This window comes from Rattus norvegicus, chromosome 7, assembly GCF_036323735.1.
Source record: "Rattus norvegicus strain BN/NHsdMcwi chromosome 7, GRCr8, whole genome shotgun sequence".
Classification (NCBI taxonomy): Eukaryota; Metazoa; Chordata; class Mammalia; order Rodentia; family Muridae; genus Rattus; species Rattus norvegicus.
This window is the reverse complement of record NC_086025.1, coordinates 49,390,688-49,407,014: the sequence shown is the minus strand read 5'-3', so window position 1 is coordinate 49,407,014 and position 16,327 is coordinate 49,390,688. Positions and strand designations below refer to the sequence as shown.

At 41.9% G+C, this 16,327-nt stretch overlaps 2 protein-coding genes across 2 annotated transcripts in view; both read left to right on the top strand.

The window, feature by feature from the left end:
- Nucleotides 1-5,168, top strand: part of Glipr1l2 (GLIPR1 like 2) — a 30,403-nt gene extending 25,235 nt beyond the window's left edge. Inside the window, exons 5-6 of the mRNA XM_002729783.7 lie at nt 3,922-3,948; nt 4,039-5,168. Of these exons, the coding sequence (XP_002729829.5) occupies nt 3,922-3,948; nt 4,039-4,295 (284 nt within the window). The 3' untranslated portion in view covers nt 4,296-5,168. The remainder of the gene's footprint in view (nt 1-3,921; nt 3,949-4,038) is intronic.
- Nucleotides 5,169-7,824: 2,656 nt separating this feature from the next.
- The window catches only part of Glipr1 (GLI pathogenesis-related 1), a 25,612-nt gene continuing 17,109 nt past the window's right edge, over nt 7,825-16,327 (top strand). The window contains exon 1 of the mRNA XM_039078708.2: nt 7,825-7,944. The gene's annotated coding sequence lies outside the window, so the exon portion shown is untranslated. The remainder of the gene's footprint in view (nt 7,945-16,327) is intronic.

The window sequence follows — 16,327 nt, the reverse complement described above, 5'->3', positions numbered from 1 at the left end:
CCATCCCTGACCTCAAGCTGTACTACAAAGCAATAGTGAGAAAACCCATATGGTATTGGTATGGAGACAGACAGGTTGATCAGTGGAATAGAATTGAAGCCCCGAAATAAATCCACACATTTCTGGACATTTGATCTTGGACAAAGAAGCCAAAACCACACAGTGGAAAAAAGAAAGCATCTTCAGCAAATTGTGCTGATATAACTGGCAGTCTGTCTGTAGGAGAATGAAAATTGATCCACATATCACTCATACAAAGCTCAAGTCCAAGTGGATCAAGGGTCTCAACATAAAACCAGATACTAATGGAGAGATGGTGGGAAGAGCCTCGAATGCATTGGCACAGGGGAAGTTTTCCTGAACAAATCACCAATGGCTCAGGCTCTAAGATCAACAATTGACAAATGAGACCTCACAAAACTACAGAGCTTCTGTTAGGCAAAGGACACTGTCATTAGGACAAAACGGCAACCTACAATTTGGGGAAAGATCTTCACTCGCCCTACATCTGATAGAGGGTTAATATCCAAAATATACAAAGAACTCAAGAAGTTAGACTCCAGAAAACAAAACAACCCAATTAAAAAATGGGGTACAGAGCTAAACAGTGAGTTCTCAACTGAGGAATCTCGAATGATGGAGAAGCACTTAAAGAAATGTTCAACATCCTTAGTCATCAGAGAAATGCAAATCAAAATGATCTTGAGAGTCCACCTTATAACAATCAGAATGGCTAAGATCAAAACCTCAAGTGACAGCACATAGTGCAGAGGATGTGGAGAAAAGGGAACACTCCTTCATTGCTGGTGGGATTGCAAACTGATACAATCACTTTGCAAATCAATCTGGCAGTTCCTCAGAAAAGTGGAAATAGTTCTACCTGAAGACCCAGCTATACCACTCCTGGGCATATACCAAAAGGTGCTCCAACATATAACAAGGGCACATGCTCCACAATTTTCAGAGCAGCCTTATTGTAATAACCAGAAGTTGGAAACAACACAGATGTCCCTCATGAAGAATGAATACAGAAAATGTGGTTTATTTACACAATGAAATACTACTCAGCTATTAAAGATGAGGACATCATGAATTTTGCAGGCAAATGGATTGAACTAGAAAATATCATCTGGAGTGAGGTAACCCAAACCCAAAAGGACAAACATGCTATTTGCTCACTAAGTGAGTATTAACCAAAATGTTCAGAATACCAATGATACAACTCACCGTATGAAGCTTAACAAAAAGGAAGGTCCAAGTGTGGATACTCCAATCCCACTTAGAAGGCAGAGTAAGGGAGGGAGTCTGGGTGGGAGAGGGGAAGGGGATGGAGAAAAGTGAAGCAGGATTAGGTACAGGGGGGTGGAGGAGGGACAGGAGAGAAGCCCAGAGAGTCAGGAGAATGAATGGAATAAAGGTAGCATTGGGGGTTGGGGAACAGGGGAAACCCCTAGAAATGTCCAGATTGTGGATGTGAGAGTCTCCCAGGACCCAGTGGGGATGGAACCTAAAGAGAGCACCTCCAGTAGATAGACGTGGCCCCCAGTTGAGGCATGTGGCCACCCACCCATCTTCAAAATTCTTGACCCAGAACTGTTGCTGTCTAAAGGAAATTCAGGCACAAAAATGGAGCAGAGACTGGAGGAAAGGCCATGCAGAGACTGGCCCAATTTGGGATCCATCCCATCTGCAGACACCAAACCCTGACACTATTACTGATGTCATGTTGTGCTTGCAGACAAAAGCCTAGCATGGCTGTCCTCTGAGGGGCTCTACCAGTAGCTGACTGAAACAAATGAAGATTCTTACAACCCAACCATTGGACAACTAATCCAGACCCCTCAGATCTCCCAGAGGCTAAGCCACCAACCATGTAAGAGCATAATGGGCTGGTCCTGGGATCCTGAGAAGTGTAGCAGAGGATTGCCTCCTTGTCTGGCCTCAGTGGGAAAGGATGTGCCTAAATCCTGTAGAGACTTGATGCCCCAGAGAAGGGGGGATACTAGCAGATAGCAGGGTGAGGTGGGAGCCAGTGGCTGGGTGGGGGGACACACTCTCAGAAGCAAAGGGGAGGGAAAATGGGCAAAGAACTTGTGGAGGGGAGACCAAGAAGGGAAGCAGCATTTGAAATGTAAATAAATAAAGTAATAAAAATGACATAATTAATTCAGACATGATGCATATCTAGGACTGTTAAACAGAGAAACCCTGTCTTGAAAAACTAAAATAAGTAAATAAATAGATGATAAGTAGATAAATAGATGATTGATAGAAAGATAACGTAGATAGAATAAAGAAAAACTAGTTAATATATGGAATCCTTAATTCGTACACTATATATAATAATAGTATACATACATAAAATTGTCAAAAATAAAAATAACAAAATATAAAATTTATGTAATTAATGGGGGAGGAATTATGTCAATTTGTATTTTCATATATTTTATATCCAGGGGCCAAAAAGAAGACTAAAAGCTGATAGATACAGGGTGGAGAGAAGACTCAGTGGTCAGGTAGCTCATGACACAGAACACCTTCCAGCCTCCACAGGCACCGGCATGCACGCACACACACAATAACAAATCTTTCCTTCAAAAGTAGAGAAACGATATATTTTTAAACAAATTTAAATTTGTCTAAGTATTTAATAAAATACAAATATGAAAGAAGAATGTAATAAACAAGATCAACTGGTAACAAGTGATGAAATGTGCCAAGAAAGAATGCTCTGTGACTTCCTGCTTCTACTTAAAGACCAATAAATAAACATGCATCAGGAACTATATGTCATCACGTGCTATATAGACAAGGATTCTTTTTTGAAAGATGTTCAAGAGTCACCACATAAAGTATAAAGGACCAGGAACAAAATGCTAAAGTACAGCAAAAATGCAACAGAGTTCAGTTCATACCCAAGAGCCCTCAAAAATAATTCTAAATATCACCTTAGAGATAATATCAATGCCAGACAAAGCCCACATCAGCCCTGCGCTGCCTATAGGTGTCTACTGATGTATTCTCTGAGCGAAAGTCAAAAAGCATTGGTAAGGAAGGGAGTGACAGAAGGAAGGGACTGGGAGGAGCGGAGGCCGGGGAAACCGGAAACCAGGGGTACTGTGTGAGAGAAGACTCTATGTTCAATAAGAATCTATTTTCATTCCACCAAGTTGAGCAGATGAGAAGGAATTTGTCTCCTTTTAAATGTAATTATGACATTGAAAAAAAATAACTAAATCAATGAAACCCAGGTGAGAGATTTAACTTTGCTGTCTCATAAATGAAAATGGACCACCATGAAACTTAAGGATTGCATGAGAAATGAGTAAACCACCATGAAACTTACGAATTGCATGAGAAAGGAGTGAATCCATATTAGTTTGGAGCACCAGTGTGGGGAAGATGGGAGAGCTGTGCCGCTCTACACGGTCAGTGTGGAGTAAGCGCCTCAGCTGAGACGTCTCAAGCACTTAGCAGTCTCAACAGCACTAGAATCCATATCTGCTTAGCTCTACATTTCTGTAGCCAACCAGGCTGACTTCTACTTTAAAAGAATAGTGTGTACTTCTGCTGGGCTACTAGCTAGAGCAGACATCAAAGACCATGATAACCTTAGAGCAGCGGTTCCCAGACTTCCCAATGCTGTGACCCTTTAACACAGTTCCTCATGTTGTGGTGACCCCCAACCATAAATTTATGTCATTGCTACTTCATAACTGTAGTTTTGATGCTGTTATGAATCATAATGTAAATATCTGATATGCAGGATATCTAATATGTGGCCTCAAAGGAGTCACAACCCACAGATTGAGAACTGCTGCCTTAGATTCTACAAGCATAAAGAAATGGTGGTACTACTATTGGGAAAATTCTTATAGAACTAGAAAGAATATGTATTTATAGCTTTATTTTTCTTTTTAGGTAATGCAGACCGTGATGAAGCTGCGTGTACGTATTGCTGTCTTTTATTTCTTAAACAAATGAACAATGTTACAGGAAATCTAGCTTTCTTCAATTGTCTTTTTTTTTTTTTTACAGACTACCAATTCTGGTACCCACCTTGGGAAACGCCCCGCCCACTTGTGTGTAATCGACTGTGCTTCTTTGTCCTCTTCATGAGACTGGCATCTTTGGGACTATGTGTCATCATCGTTATGATAATACAGAACCGGTTTCCAGTTGTCTTAACGGAATCTCCGATGATAATGTCAGTAGAGGAGGGCGTGAACACTGAAGATGAAATAGTGGTGGAGGAGGGAGAAGAAGAGATTCAGGAAGAGGAAGATGAACAATAGGAAGACAATAACCCCGGAGGAAGGAGAGGAAGAGACACAGGAAGAAGATAACCCAATAGAAGCCAAACCCCCGTAGGAAAAGAAAAATCCCAAAACACTGAAAAATAGAATGCTGAACTTTAAGAACAAAAAATATAAACCGCAAATTATAATATTTCTCATTCCTTTTCTATACTTATCTAACAAATTTAAATTGGAAAACAAAAATGGTGTGAATACAAGACTTGCATTGCACAGAAAATATTAAGCTCTTAAAGACCCAGATAATAGCAAAAACAACAACAACCAAAAAAGTCTTAAAATGTTATTATGGTATCTGATAAAAACAAGAAATAATTCATATTTCTATCTCTGTGTAAAGTTTTTATATGGGTTTAAAAGTATCTAAAGTATTACGTTAAATGAACTTGTTCACACAAGACACTAAGGATCACTCTGAGTTTAGAATAGGCATTTGATAAATATTAGCTTGTTTTTATTATTACTGTTATAGTTGTCAGTAGTGGTTGTAATTTCCATGTCATATCAAAACACCAAATGCTTTTTATATTTTATGTATATTTGGAAAATAGTTTACTTGATGGTAATCCCTAGTGTCAGAAGATAAATTGTAAAATTTCTACTCCATGGCCAGTAATTTATCAGACTTTCCATAATATTTGTCAAGTAGGTCCAAGAAATAAAAAGAAAAATCATTCATTGTCAGTAAGCAATACAGTTGCTACTACATTTATATAACAGAGTTCAAGTTATCACCTATATGTTTATTACTCAGTATGTTTAATAGAAGTCGTGGGAAAAATAAGTTGACATACGAATAGTAATATTGATCAATTCATTGAATAAAATGTTAGCCTGGCAAAATACACAAAATTGTATCAAATCTGTTCTTATAAAGTCTAATCATTTTATAGGACCAGCATTACATTAAAAGCTTGTTCTACCACCAGACAAATGACAATTACCCCCAAAACAATGAACACAAAAACTCCCAACCTTTGACCTAAGCTTCTAGGGTCTTATTGTCTGTTTTGTTTCCTTTGTTTTTCAAGAGATTTAAACTTTAGAAGTCGATGTGCAGTCTATTATAAAGTCACCTGCTTCTATCCAGCATCCTGAGAGAAAGGGTTGGATAGAGAAATAGAGATGGTTCTCTACTGTGATTGTATTGATTGTTATTATTGGATATTTGTATTCTACTTGATAGCATCGCAAAATGCCTCCACACAATTATTTAACACCCAGAACCACCCTGCGAAGCTATTATTGTTTTTTATGAGACATCTGGCATTGATATCTGACTTTTCAAACAAGCAGTGAAGGAGCCTCTTGCCACCTACCTTGTGGTTCAGGTGAGCGGATGGGGTCAGTTTGAAGGCTACAAGAAGCAGAAAAGCAAAGCAATATGAAACGAGCCGCCCCTTGTTGAGACAAAGCCTTCACAATCTAAGACAGTCTTGGGGCAATCATTCCCTGATGGACTGGCTCAGACAAGCCATTAGGGCCTCCCACTTATCATAGATGAGGGCCTTGTGAATTTCAAGGACAAGGAACAGTTGAAGAAGAGTGGATACTGCTAAGGGAACTGGATACTGGGAAGTGGTATATGATGACCAGGCCACGAGCCTGGACAGGACTATATTTATGGGAAACCCAAGAAAGAAATTGATTAAACCGAGACTGTGTGACTGGTATAAAACACCGTGGCAGTCAGCTACGGGGACCTGGGTAAAGTAGGCCAATCCAACCATTTTGAGTCAGCATGCAAAATGTAATTCACAAGGTTGTAGAGCCAGAGGAGCAAATTGAGAGGAGAGAAGGCCAGGCAAAGTACCTTTCTACATTTTCCGAATACAGATGTGGCTGAATTTGCACCTAGCCAGAGTCCCTAAGGACAAATCTGATGGGCAACTGAACACTTGGTCAGCTCATGGAGGACTTTAAGGCCAGACCAGCAATTCGGTCTAAGAGTGGAACAGGTGACCAATTCCCACTGCAGCCCCTGCTAAAGAAGGTCTCTCAGAATGAGAATCTTCCTATCTACTCCTCTGCTGGCCAAGGTTACCCGTCATTTTCAACTTGTTTGATAAACTGATGTTTCTAGGGATCAGTGGACCTTAAAGTGCCCCACCAAGGATTATGTCCGCACTCCCACTATTCATTTTGGGGTGGCACAGGACTTTATATCACGTTATGCCCAGCCTCTGTATGAACATCTTCTTACATGTGGGTAGCATAATACTAAACTCTGAGCGTTTTTCTGATTTTGAGACTTGATTAAGAGATAGGCGACTGCATCTGAAGAGAACATGGGGTCTTAAATTACAAATAGGTCAGAAGGCCGGGTGTTGCTGAGATAGTCCCAGTATGGTTCCGAAAGACACAAGTAATAACCATCAAGGTAACGGGAAGTTTGTAGTAGACTGTGCCTGCAGGGTTACAGAGTATCCAAAAGGTAACAACAAATGCTCCTAGAAGCCATGGAGGTGATAGTATTTGGTCTGCCAGCTGGTTTTTATGTCAAGTTGATACAAGCTAGAGCCTTCTGAGAAGCCGGGAATGCCAATAGAGAGCATATGCCCATAGGATCCAGCTGTAGGGCGTTTTCTTAATTAGCAACTGATAGGGGGGAGGGCCTAGCCCATTGTGGGTGGTCCTGGCTTCTATAAGAAAGCAGGCTAAGCAAGTCCTGAGGAGCAAAGCCAGTAAGCAGCATCTCTCTGTGGCTTCCACTCCTGCCACCAGGCGCCTGCTCTGTTTGATTCCTGCTTTGACTTTCTTCAATGCTGAACAGTGCTGTGGAAGCGTAAGCAAAGCAAACCCTTTCCTCCTCCAGTCAGTTTTGGTCACAGTGTTTCATTGAATCAATAGTCACCCTAACTAAGACAATTGGTAACCTTGTTGCTAGGATACAGGGTGCTTCCCTCATGGGTGTTGGTTACTGAGGCCTTAAAGATCACTGAAACAAAGGGCAGAGTTGTTAGTTGCATTTTTGGAATGAACCTTTGAAGGGTCTGTTGCTAAAGATATCGCATGCTTTGGCTGACAGACTTGGAGAAACAGAACTGACTGGGCCCCAAGTGTCCACTCCCTCCCACCTAGCTTCTGTAATGGCAGAACTTGGAGTAAGACTGGTGGGGAGAATTAAGTCTGGAAGTACTGTTCAGCTCTGGGTCCAGGATAGGTTACAATGAACATGCCAGGCAAAATTCTGGTCGGACTGAAGGGCAACTTCTCATGGGGAAAAATCACACTCGGTACCTGGACAAGGGAAGTAGAAATGTGTGGCCAGGAAGGTTTCAGTGGTGAAGCACCTACTATGATTGGGTAACGGATGAGCCAGCTAGAAGACTTCTCCACCTATGGGTTCGCTATCGCAGTCCGTGGTTTTTACTGCCTTGTTTATCAGTGCTGTCTGTGTCCATTTGGGAAACTTCCTGTGTTTTCGTCCATTTCCTCATTTGTGTTTTGTAGTAAGAGACACACATCAACCTCTAACTTGCTAACAGCTGTGGGGTGTAAGTGTAGGCACCATGCAAGGACACAGGGTTCATTCCTTCATTCCATTTAGAAGAAAACAGACTACTCCATCACTACTCTCTGGGAAACCTCTGGGAAGAGGAGGGCAGGAAGAAGGAAGAAGGGTGAGGTAAGGAAGGAGATGTTGGATACCTGACTAACCTGCGAGCCAAACAAACAATGTTTTAAGTAGTTCAGCTGTGCCTGCTTGCAAATGATTGTCCAAGCTGGGTTTGTCAACTGCTTATGTCACTTCATAGTGAGTGAGAAGGGAAAGGAGATTCACCAGAGTATCCAGTCCCCCTTACCACCTGTTGTGTGTAATTTTGCCATAATTGTACAAAGACTCTGGAAGGAACTAGAGTATATAGTGGGGGGAGGGAGGAGGGCTCTAGGTAGTTATAAGGAAGTCATCCCTACTTGATAAGAGTTCTGGTGTGGCATTTTGGGGGAGAGTCCCTATACTCTAGTGAGTCACCCCTCACCTGTGCTCTATTAGGAAGCCTAATAAACTCACCAGAGCATACTTTGGTGGACTCATGTTTTGGTCTGTACTCGAGACCTTAGATGGAAGGTAGACATTGCTTATGTCCCCCAAAGGAATTTTAATATCCATTAAATTAACACATTCCAAACATTTTATCTAATAATCATCAAGATACTCGTAAGTCCAATACAGGGGGTTGATAATAAAGTCCTACTAAGGGGACTAAAGGTTGTCTGACACAATTTGGCCTCTGGACCTTCAAATAAGTATGCAGAAGTGTCAACACAGATGTGGCTGGCTGCTTCCAGGAACTTTAGTTCTCCTGGATAAAAGGAAAATGCTGTGTAGCTGATATAGACTAACCTTTTTCTCTGCCTGAAACCCCTTTGCTTTCATGGTTTTGGTGTTTTGTTTAACATCCTTGATTCCTCTACCCCTTGGCATAATGCAACATTGCATTTTAGCCTGGACTATATCTTAAGAGCTTTATAGTTTATTTGTTATGTTTAATGACAACAATTAATATGTTAACATCAAAGTGGCCTTTGAATAATGATTCCTCTCCTATTTTAACACTTAAAACTGAAAACGTATATAGTCACAGCAGACTATAATTTCATTTTTAACATGATCTGTTCTGTCAGTTTACGTAACAGAAAAGCCAGAGCATATGTTTTCAGATAAATGAAAACATGTTCTCTCATCATGAAACCTCACCCCTGAGCTGTGAATGATCTCTGTACCATTCCTGGTCTGATTCTGCCATAGACGTATAGGGATATTTATTTTCGAAACTTCCCTGAGTGGCACCAGAGAAAAATCTCTTCTCTAAGTAGATCCTGTGCTGTGTTATCACCCTGTGTTTTGGCATGAGGAAATACTTTCCCCCACTCCAGATGGAGACTAGACACAGTATTTACATACTAGAATTACTGTACCACAGTACAACAAGCTAGATGACTGAGAACAGATAAATTCCTTCACATTTCTAGAAGCTGGAACCCTAAAATACAGGTCCTGGACAGACTGTGTTCTTCCAAGGCCTCAGAGCATATGCTTCCTTGACTCGTGGAGGGGCTGCTGGCCCCAGCAATTACTTGCCTTGTAGCAAAGAAGCCTGTTCTCTGTGTCCGCCTGTGTGACCTCTTCCTCCTGGGTCTCTCTTCATATGGTGCTCTGTCTGACTCGTAAGGACAGCAGTTACACTGGGCAAAGCAACCCAAATGGCCTCCCGTTTAACCGGATTGCACCTGCGAGGACCTCCTCATTCTGCGTTACATCAGAATTTTGGCTTTTTGCAAGTTGTGCTGGTTAGTTTTGTCCAGTTGGCACAAATTAAAAACACCAGGAAAGAAGGAACCCCAGCTGAGGAATTGCCTTCATCAGATTGGCCTGTATCCATGTCTGTGGGCATTTATTGATTAATGATTGATGTGAGCAGGCCTACCATTGGCAGGTGGTCCTGGTTATATGAGAAGGCAAACTGAGCAAGGACGGAACAAGTGGCAGCTGTCTTTGGTCTCTGCTTCAGGGACGGGGTGGGGGTGGGGTGTCTCCAGGTTTCCTCCTTGTCTTCATGGGTGATGGACTATAAGATGAAATCATCCTTTTCTTATCCAAGATGTTTTTTGGTCATGGTGTTTGTCAGGAAGCAAACAAGGACAGAGGGCTGGTCATAACTCAACCTGTACAATGGGGTTTGGTTAGGAATGCCAACAGCTCTCTGAATAATTTTTCTGGAAGTAACTTATTGTTTCACACACTTTACAAAGCAGAGAACGTCACTATTTTATCCCTCCCTCCTCTGAAAAGCACCTTCGTTTGTATCCCTGCAATGAGTCAGGCGATCATGAGATTCAAAAAAAGCTCATGAGTGGAAAGACCATCATGAGCCAAGGATATTGGAGAAGCTATTTGGCTGATACCTTGCTGGTTTAGATTACTCTTGATAGTCTTCAGACTTCTGAGCTGAGAAAGGGGATTTGCCATTAGGCCACAGTGAATTTTTTTTATACTTAACATACTTTCTCGCTTCCTTTGAATGAGTGAAGATGAAGATGAACCCACCTGTGTTTGAACACTATCATGCTAGTGTTTCAAGTGTATACAACACTTCAAGACTGCTTTTTCTTCCCATTTTTATTAAATTGGGTATTTCTTATTTACATTTCAAATGTTTTTTTCTTTCCCCCATCCCCCCTCCCCTTCCCGGTCCATCTCCCTTAACTGCCCACCCCAACAATCCCATACACTAGGGGTCCAGCCTTGGCAGGACCAAGGGCTTCCCCTTCCACTGGTGCTCTTACTAGGCTATTCATTTCTACCTATGAGGTCAGAGTCCAGGGCCAGTCCATGTATAGTCTTTGGGTAGAGGCTTAGTCCCTGGAAGCTCTGGTTGCTTGGCATTGTTGTACTTTTGGGGTCTCGAGCCCCTTCAAGCTCTTCCAGTCCTTTCTCTGATTCCTTCAATGGGGGTCCCGTTCTCAGTTCAGTGGTTTGCTGCTGGCATTCGCCTCTGTATTTGCTGTATTCTGGCTGTGTCTCTCAGGAGAGATATACATCTGGTTCCTGTCAGCCTGCACTTCTTTGCTTCATCCATCTTATCTAGTTTGGTGGCTGTATATGTATGGACCACATGTGGGGCAGGCTCTGAATGTGAGTTCCTTCAGTCTCTATTCTCAACTTTGCCTCCCAATTCCCTGCCAAGGGTATTCTTGTTCCCCTTTTAAAGAAGGAGTGGAGCATTCTCATTTTGGTCATCCTTCTTGAGTTTCATGTGTTCTGTGCATCTAGGGTAATTCGAGTATGTGGGCTAATATCCACGTATCAATGAGTGCATACCATGTGTGTTTTTCTGTTATTGGGTTACCTCACTCAGGTTTATATTTTCCAGTTCCAACCATTTGCCTATGAACTTCATGAAGTGATTGTTTTTGATAGCTGAGTAGTATTCCATTGTGTAGATGTACCACATTTTCTGTATCCATTCCTCTGTTGAAGGGCATCTGGGTTCTTTCCAGCTTCTGGCTATTATAGATAAGGCTGCTATGAACATAGTGGAGTATGTGTCTTTGTTATATCTTGGGGCATCTTTTGGGTAATATGCCCGAGAGGTATAGCTGGGTCCTCAGGCAGTTCAATGTCCAATTTTCTGAGGAACCTCCAGACTGATTTCCAGAATGGTTGTACCAGTCTTCAATCCCACCAACAAATGGGGGAGTGTTCCTCTTTCTCCACATCCTTGCCAGCATCTGCTCTCACTGGGGTTTTTGATCTTAACCATTATGACTGGGGTGAGGTGGAATCTCAGGAGCTGTGGGCCAGAATCAGAGAGCTCAAGACTGCTTTTAATAATAAATAGTATATTTCAATCCGGTTCCCTACACACTCAGTACAATTTATTATGTAGAACCTATATTATTTTGAGGAAACATATGCCTAATTTGTTCGTGGATTTTATCCTAAAGGAATGTTGGTATTTTGACAAACTCCTTATCTGCATCTATTGAGACTGGATTGTGTCCATTTTGTTGGTGCGATCTACTGTGTTGACCATTCTTGAATCCTTACGATGAAGCCAACTGGATCATGTTGGCGTTCCTTTTTGATCTTTTACTGAATCTGATTTGATAATATGTTGCTGAGACTTTGACATCTCCTTTTTATTGGAGAGATGGGTCCCTAGCAGTGGTTCTCAACCCTCAGGTCTCAACCCTTTGGGGATTAAATAACTCTTTCCCAGGGGATGCATATCAGATACCCTGCATATCAGATGTTTGCACGACAATTCATAACAGTAGCAAATGAAGTAGCAACAAAAATAATTACATGGCTGGGTGCAAGCACAGCAGGAGGAACTGTATGAAAGGGTTGAAGCATTAGGAAGTTGAGAACGCCTGATCTATAGCTTTCTCTGGTTGTGAATTTGTTCCAGTTTTGGTAAGGGGGTGCTGTTAACCTGATAAAATGGGTTTGAATGATATCTCCCTTTCAGTGTTGGGGAATAGAGAAAAAATGGCCCTAACAAGAGGAATCATATAGGGGTAGTGTGTGTTGGGGTAGGGGGTTATACCCTGTCACCATCTTCAGACACACCAGAAGAGGGCATCAGATCCCATTACAGATGGTTGTGAGCCAGCATGTAGTTTCTGGGAATTGAACTGAGGACCTCTGGAAGAGCAGTCAGTGCTCTTGACTCCTGAACCATCTCTCCAGCCCAGACAGAGGGAATCTTTACCAGGGAAAGACCAGGACATTTCAATTTCAAACAAAAAGCAGAAACACTGTAGTCAAAGGTACTTCTTCCCTTACCAGAGCCCCCTCATTACTGAGAGTAAAGTTCTGCTTTCCTGGACCACTGCTGAGGATGGGGGTGAAGTCTTGTCCAGGAATGGGAACTCAAGAGTATATGATCTCCCAGGAGTCTGTTTTGTTCCTTCTTCACTTCCTTTTTCTAAATTTGTAATTTTGTTTTATTTTTAATTCAGTGTAACATGTATAGCTATTTTGCCCACATGTACATATGTGTGTATACCACATGTGTACCGAGTGCCTGAGGAAAGCAGAAGGGAACATCAGATTCCTGGAACTGGGTTACAGACTGTGGTGTGAGCTACCCTGTAGATCCTAGGAATTTAAGCCAAGTTCTCTAAAATAATAGCCATCTCTTAACCTATTAGCCATCTCTCCAGACCTCTCTAAATGTGTGTGTGTGTGTGTGTGTGTGTGTGTGTGTGTGTGTGTGCCGTCTTATATGTATTTATGGCAGTGGGTTTGCATATTGTGCATAGAGATAGAGATAGATAGATAGATAGATAGATAGATAGATAGATAGATAGATGGATGGATGGATAGATCGAACCTCATCAGGCAGTGAGGAGTTCTTCAGCCACTCCTGGTTACATTACGAAGAGGGAGACTCTGGTATGACATACTAGTAATGATTGTGTCCTGGCTTTGGGGCTTGCAAAAATGGAAAAAGAAAAAGGTTAGAGCCGGTGATGACAGGGCGAAATGTATGAGAAGCCTGAAGCCACCATCAGTCTGGTTGCAGGCAGTGCAGACATCAGACACCAATGGAGAGAATATTACAACCAAAGGGTGAGAATTTGGAGGTGAGGCAGTTCTAGGTGGTAAGGCCCAATCTGTCTCCACAACTCATATTTTGTTAAAAGCCAGAGTATAGAGTTGGTCCAGGAGAGCATTAGATAATTCAAATGGAGATAAAGATTTTATAGACCAACGGCAAAGTCTTCCATGATTATCAAAGAGATCTTAGGACAATAGTGTTAAGTGTAGAATTTTTGGATAAAATGAATTTCACATATCTGACACTTTACTAAGGGAAAGGCCTGGGGATGGCAGTCAGGAAGCTGTGGTGGATGATTCAGATGTCAACATTCCAAAATATGGGGAAGGATGTTACATGATTCAGCCTAAGCCCTCCTTTAGCGGGGAGAATGTCGTCAGGGAAAGAGACGCATTGTAGTATCAAATAGTGGCTATCCTACTGTGCCATGCCCCAAAGCTGTGGGGAGAGCAAAGGAAAATCACCAGTTGATCACTGTGTTGCTCCCAGAGTCTGAAAGCCATTGTTACTAGGAAAAGGGGAAGCCCAAGTTCACTTCTGTTTTGTTTTTTTCTTTTTCTTGAGTGAACTTTTTCTAACTCTGACCTGTGGCCTCTTCATCAGATATGTACCCATCGTGAGGTGTGGCAGCGTGCCCCTGGAATACCAGCACTTGGGTCAGGAAAAAAAATCACAGGGTCCTGGGTCACAATGACCTGCGCCTTTTAAGCCAGTGGGATAATCTTATCCTATGCCTGCTACATTAGTATTCCTTAGTCTTAGGGTCAAATCCAAAGAGCTGAAAAGGCACGAGTGTGTAGCTGAACAGTTTTGAGAGCCAAAGAGGAAGTTATGTTACTATAGTAACTTCGCGGCAGCTCCCAGCCATTCCACAGGAGAGCTGCTTTTCCCCGAACAGCATTCCATCCGTGCAGTGGTCTTCTCGGATACCTAGAATCCGGTAATGTAACTGCTGAGGCACACGTCTCTCCAGTAGATTTCACTGGGGAAGCGAGACAGAGCGCACAGGCAGATTCTCTTCAGACATCGTCAAACCCCAGAGGTTTGTGTGAAAACGAGTTCCTAACACTTCAGCTCCAAAGGCACCAGCAGGATGTGAGCTGTCTTGGAGTGTCTGAAAACTACACGTGCTACGGGAAGTATAAAATATATTCACAATAGCTGTAAGCCATGTTTGAGAGTGTAGGTGTGCCTGGTATTCAGCCTCAGCCTGATTATAATTTGAAAAGAAGAACTGTCTGCACGGGCCCGTGCACTTGGGGTGTGATTGCTCAGGTAGGCTCTAGGAGACTTATTAGTTCATGAGAAATCATTGGGCTTGTGAAACGTTGGAGGTGGGACCCAGTTGGAAGGAGGTCATTAGTGACATGTCCAGGAAAGACACATTCCTTCCCCCTTGCTTTCTGCTTCCGACTGCCTTGGCGTGCACAGCTCTCTCTCTTTTCACTGGACTCGTTGGTGCTGCCTTACCCCAGCCTAGACATCACCATGTACTGAAAACCTTAAACAAAAACCCATCTCTCCTTCTTCCTTGAGGTGTCTTCTTAGGAAGTTTGTCACTGCCGTGAAAAAAACCTGGCTGATAACTGCCTTTAAAAATCACTTTTTAAGTCATTAGTATGTGAGCCAAGTTGGTCCTGGCACTAGGAATGTTGACTCAGGAGCTCTTTTTCTTGGTGGATAACATCACAGATCCAAGGGCAAATGTGGAGGTTCTAGTTCAGATTCACCTTTGGGAAAGCTGCACCCCAAGATTGAGTTAAAGTTAGGAAGCAGTTAAGATGCAAAAGACAGGGAAGGGGGCGTAGTGAGTGTTGACAAGACTCTGACTAAGCTAGTCTGGATGCTCTAAGCACTCTTCTGTAATAGGCCTTGACTTTTGACCCTTTGCTAGACCTGCATAGACCAGCTTTAGCAAAAATGCTCGTACAACAGTTCAAAGGGTGTCTCATCTCTCCTACCTTGAAATCTGAACTTCCTATCTTATGAAACAGAGGACACCGAGAGAACGGCAATTTACTGTTAAGACTGAGGTAACACTGCTGGTGACAACTGTAATTCCTCAGGTGACTTTATTGTATTTGAAATTGAGCCCAGTTCTGAGATTTCCAGATAAACTCCATCCTGGCCAGGCATTATCTCACTCTAGTGTTAGCTAACGATATGAAAAAGCAGACAGATCTTTAGTCTCTTCCCGTCCACCATGAAGATAAGAAGTCAGACTGATAGACATATGCTAATGGTAATATAAGTTAGTATAAGCTCTAAAGATAATTGCACAGGATTCTCTTTATATGAAGATTTCCACAGCATTATTTATGAAAAAAACTTAAAGGAATCTGAATATTCATGTGTGTATATATGTATGTATACACATATATATGTAATAGTATGCAAATTATGTAGAAAGTACAGCTCATAAAATATAAAGTTATGATAGCAATAGCATTTTTATGAAACTATGGTTATGGAAAAATAATGCAAAATGCATAAATAAAACTATGGCCTCACAAACATACCGTTTATATTTTTGAAACACATATATGTGTATTCAAGTGAATATATACCATGATTGAAAGAAGAGCAGTATGTTTAAGAATCTTGCTGGGCTTGGTAGGTAGCACATGGCTTTAATCCCAGCACTGGTAAGACAGGTGGTGTTCCGAGAGTTCAAGGCCAGCCTGGTCTAGAATCAGCAAATTGTATGATAACCAAGGCTACAAAGTAGAAAGACCCTGTCTCAGAACAACTGCTAGAAGCCAGATAAGGTAACTCCTGCTTGTAATCTCAGAACTTTCAAGACCGAGGCACAAGGATCACAAATTTGAAACTAACCTAGGCTAGAGTAAGTCCATATATCAAATAAAAAGAAACCCTGAAGACAGAATTCCTTGTTAGAAACAAGATGAGCTATCCAAATTAAAATAGTCCTTTTTA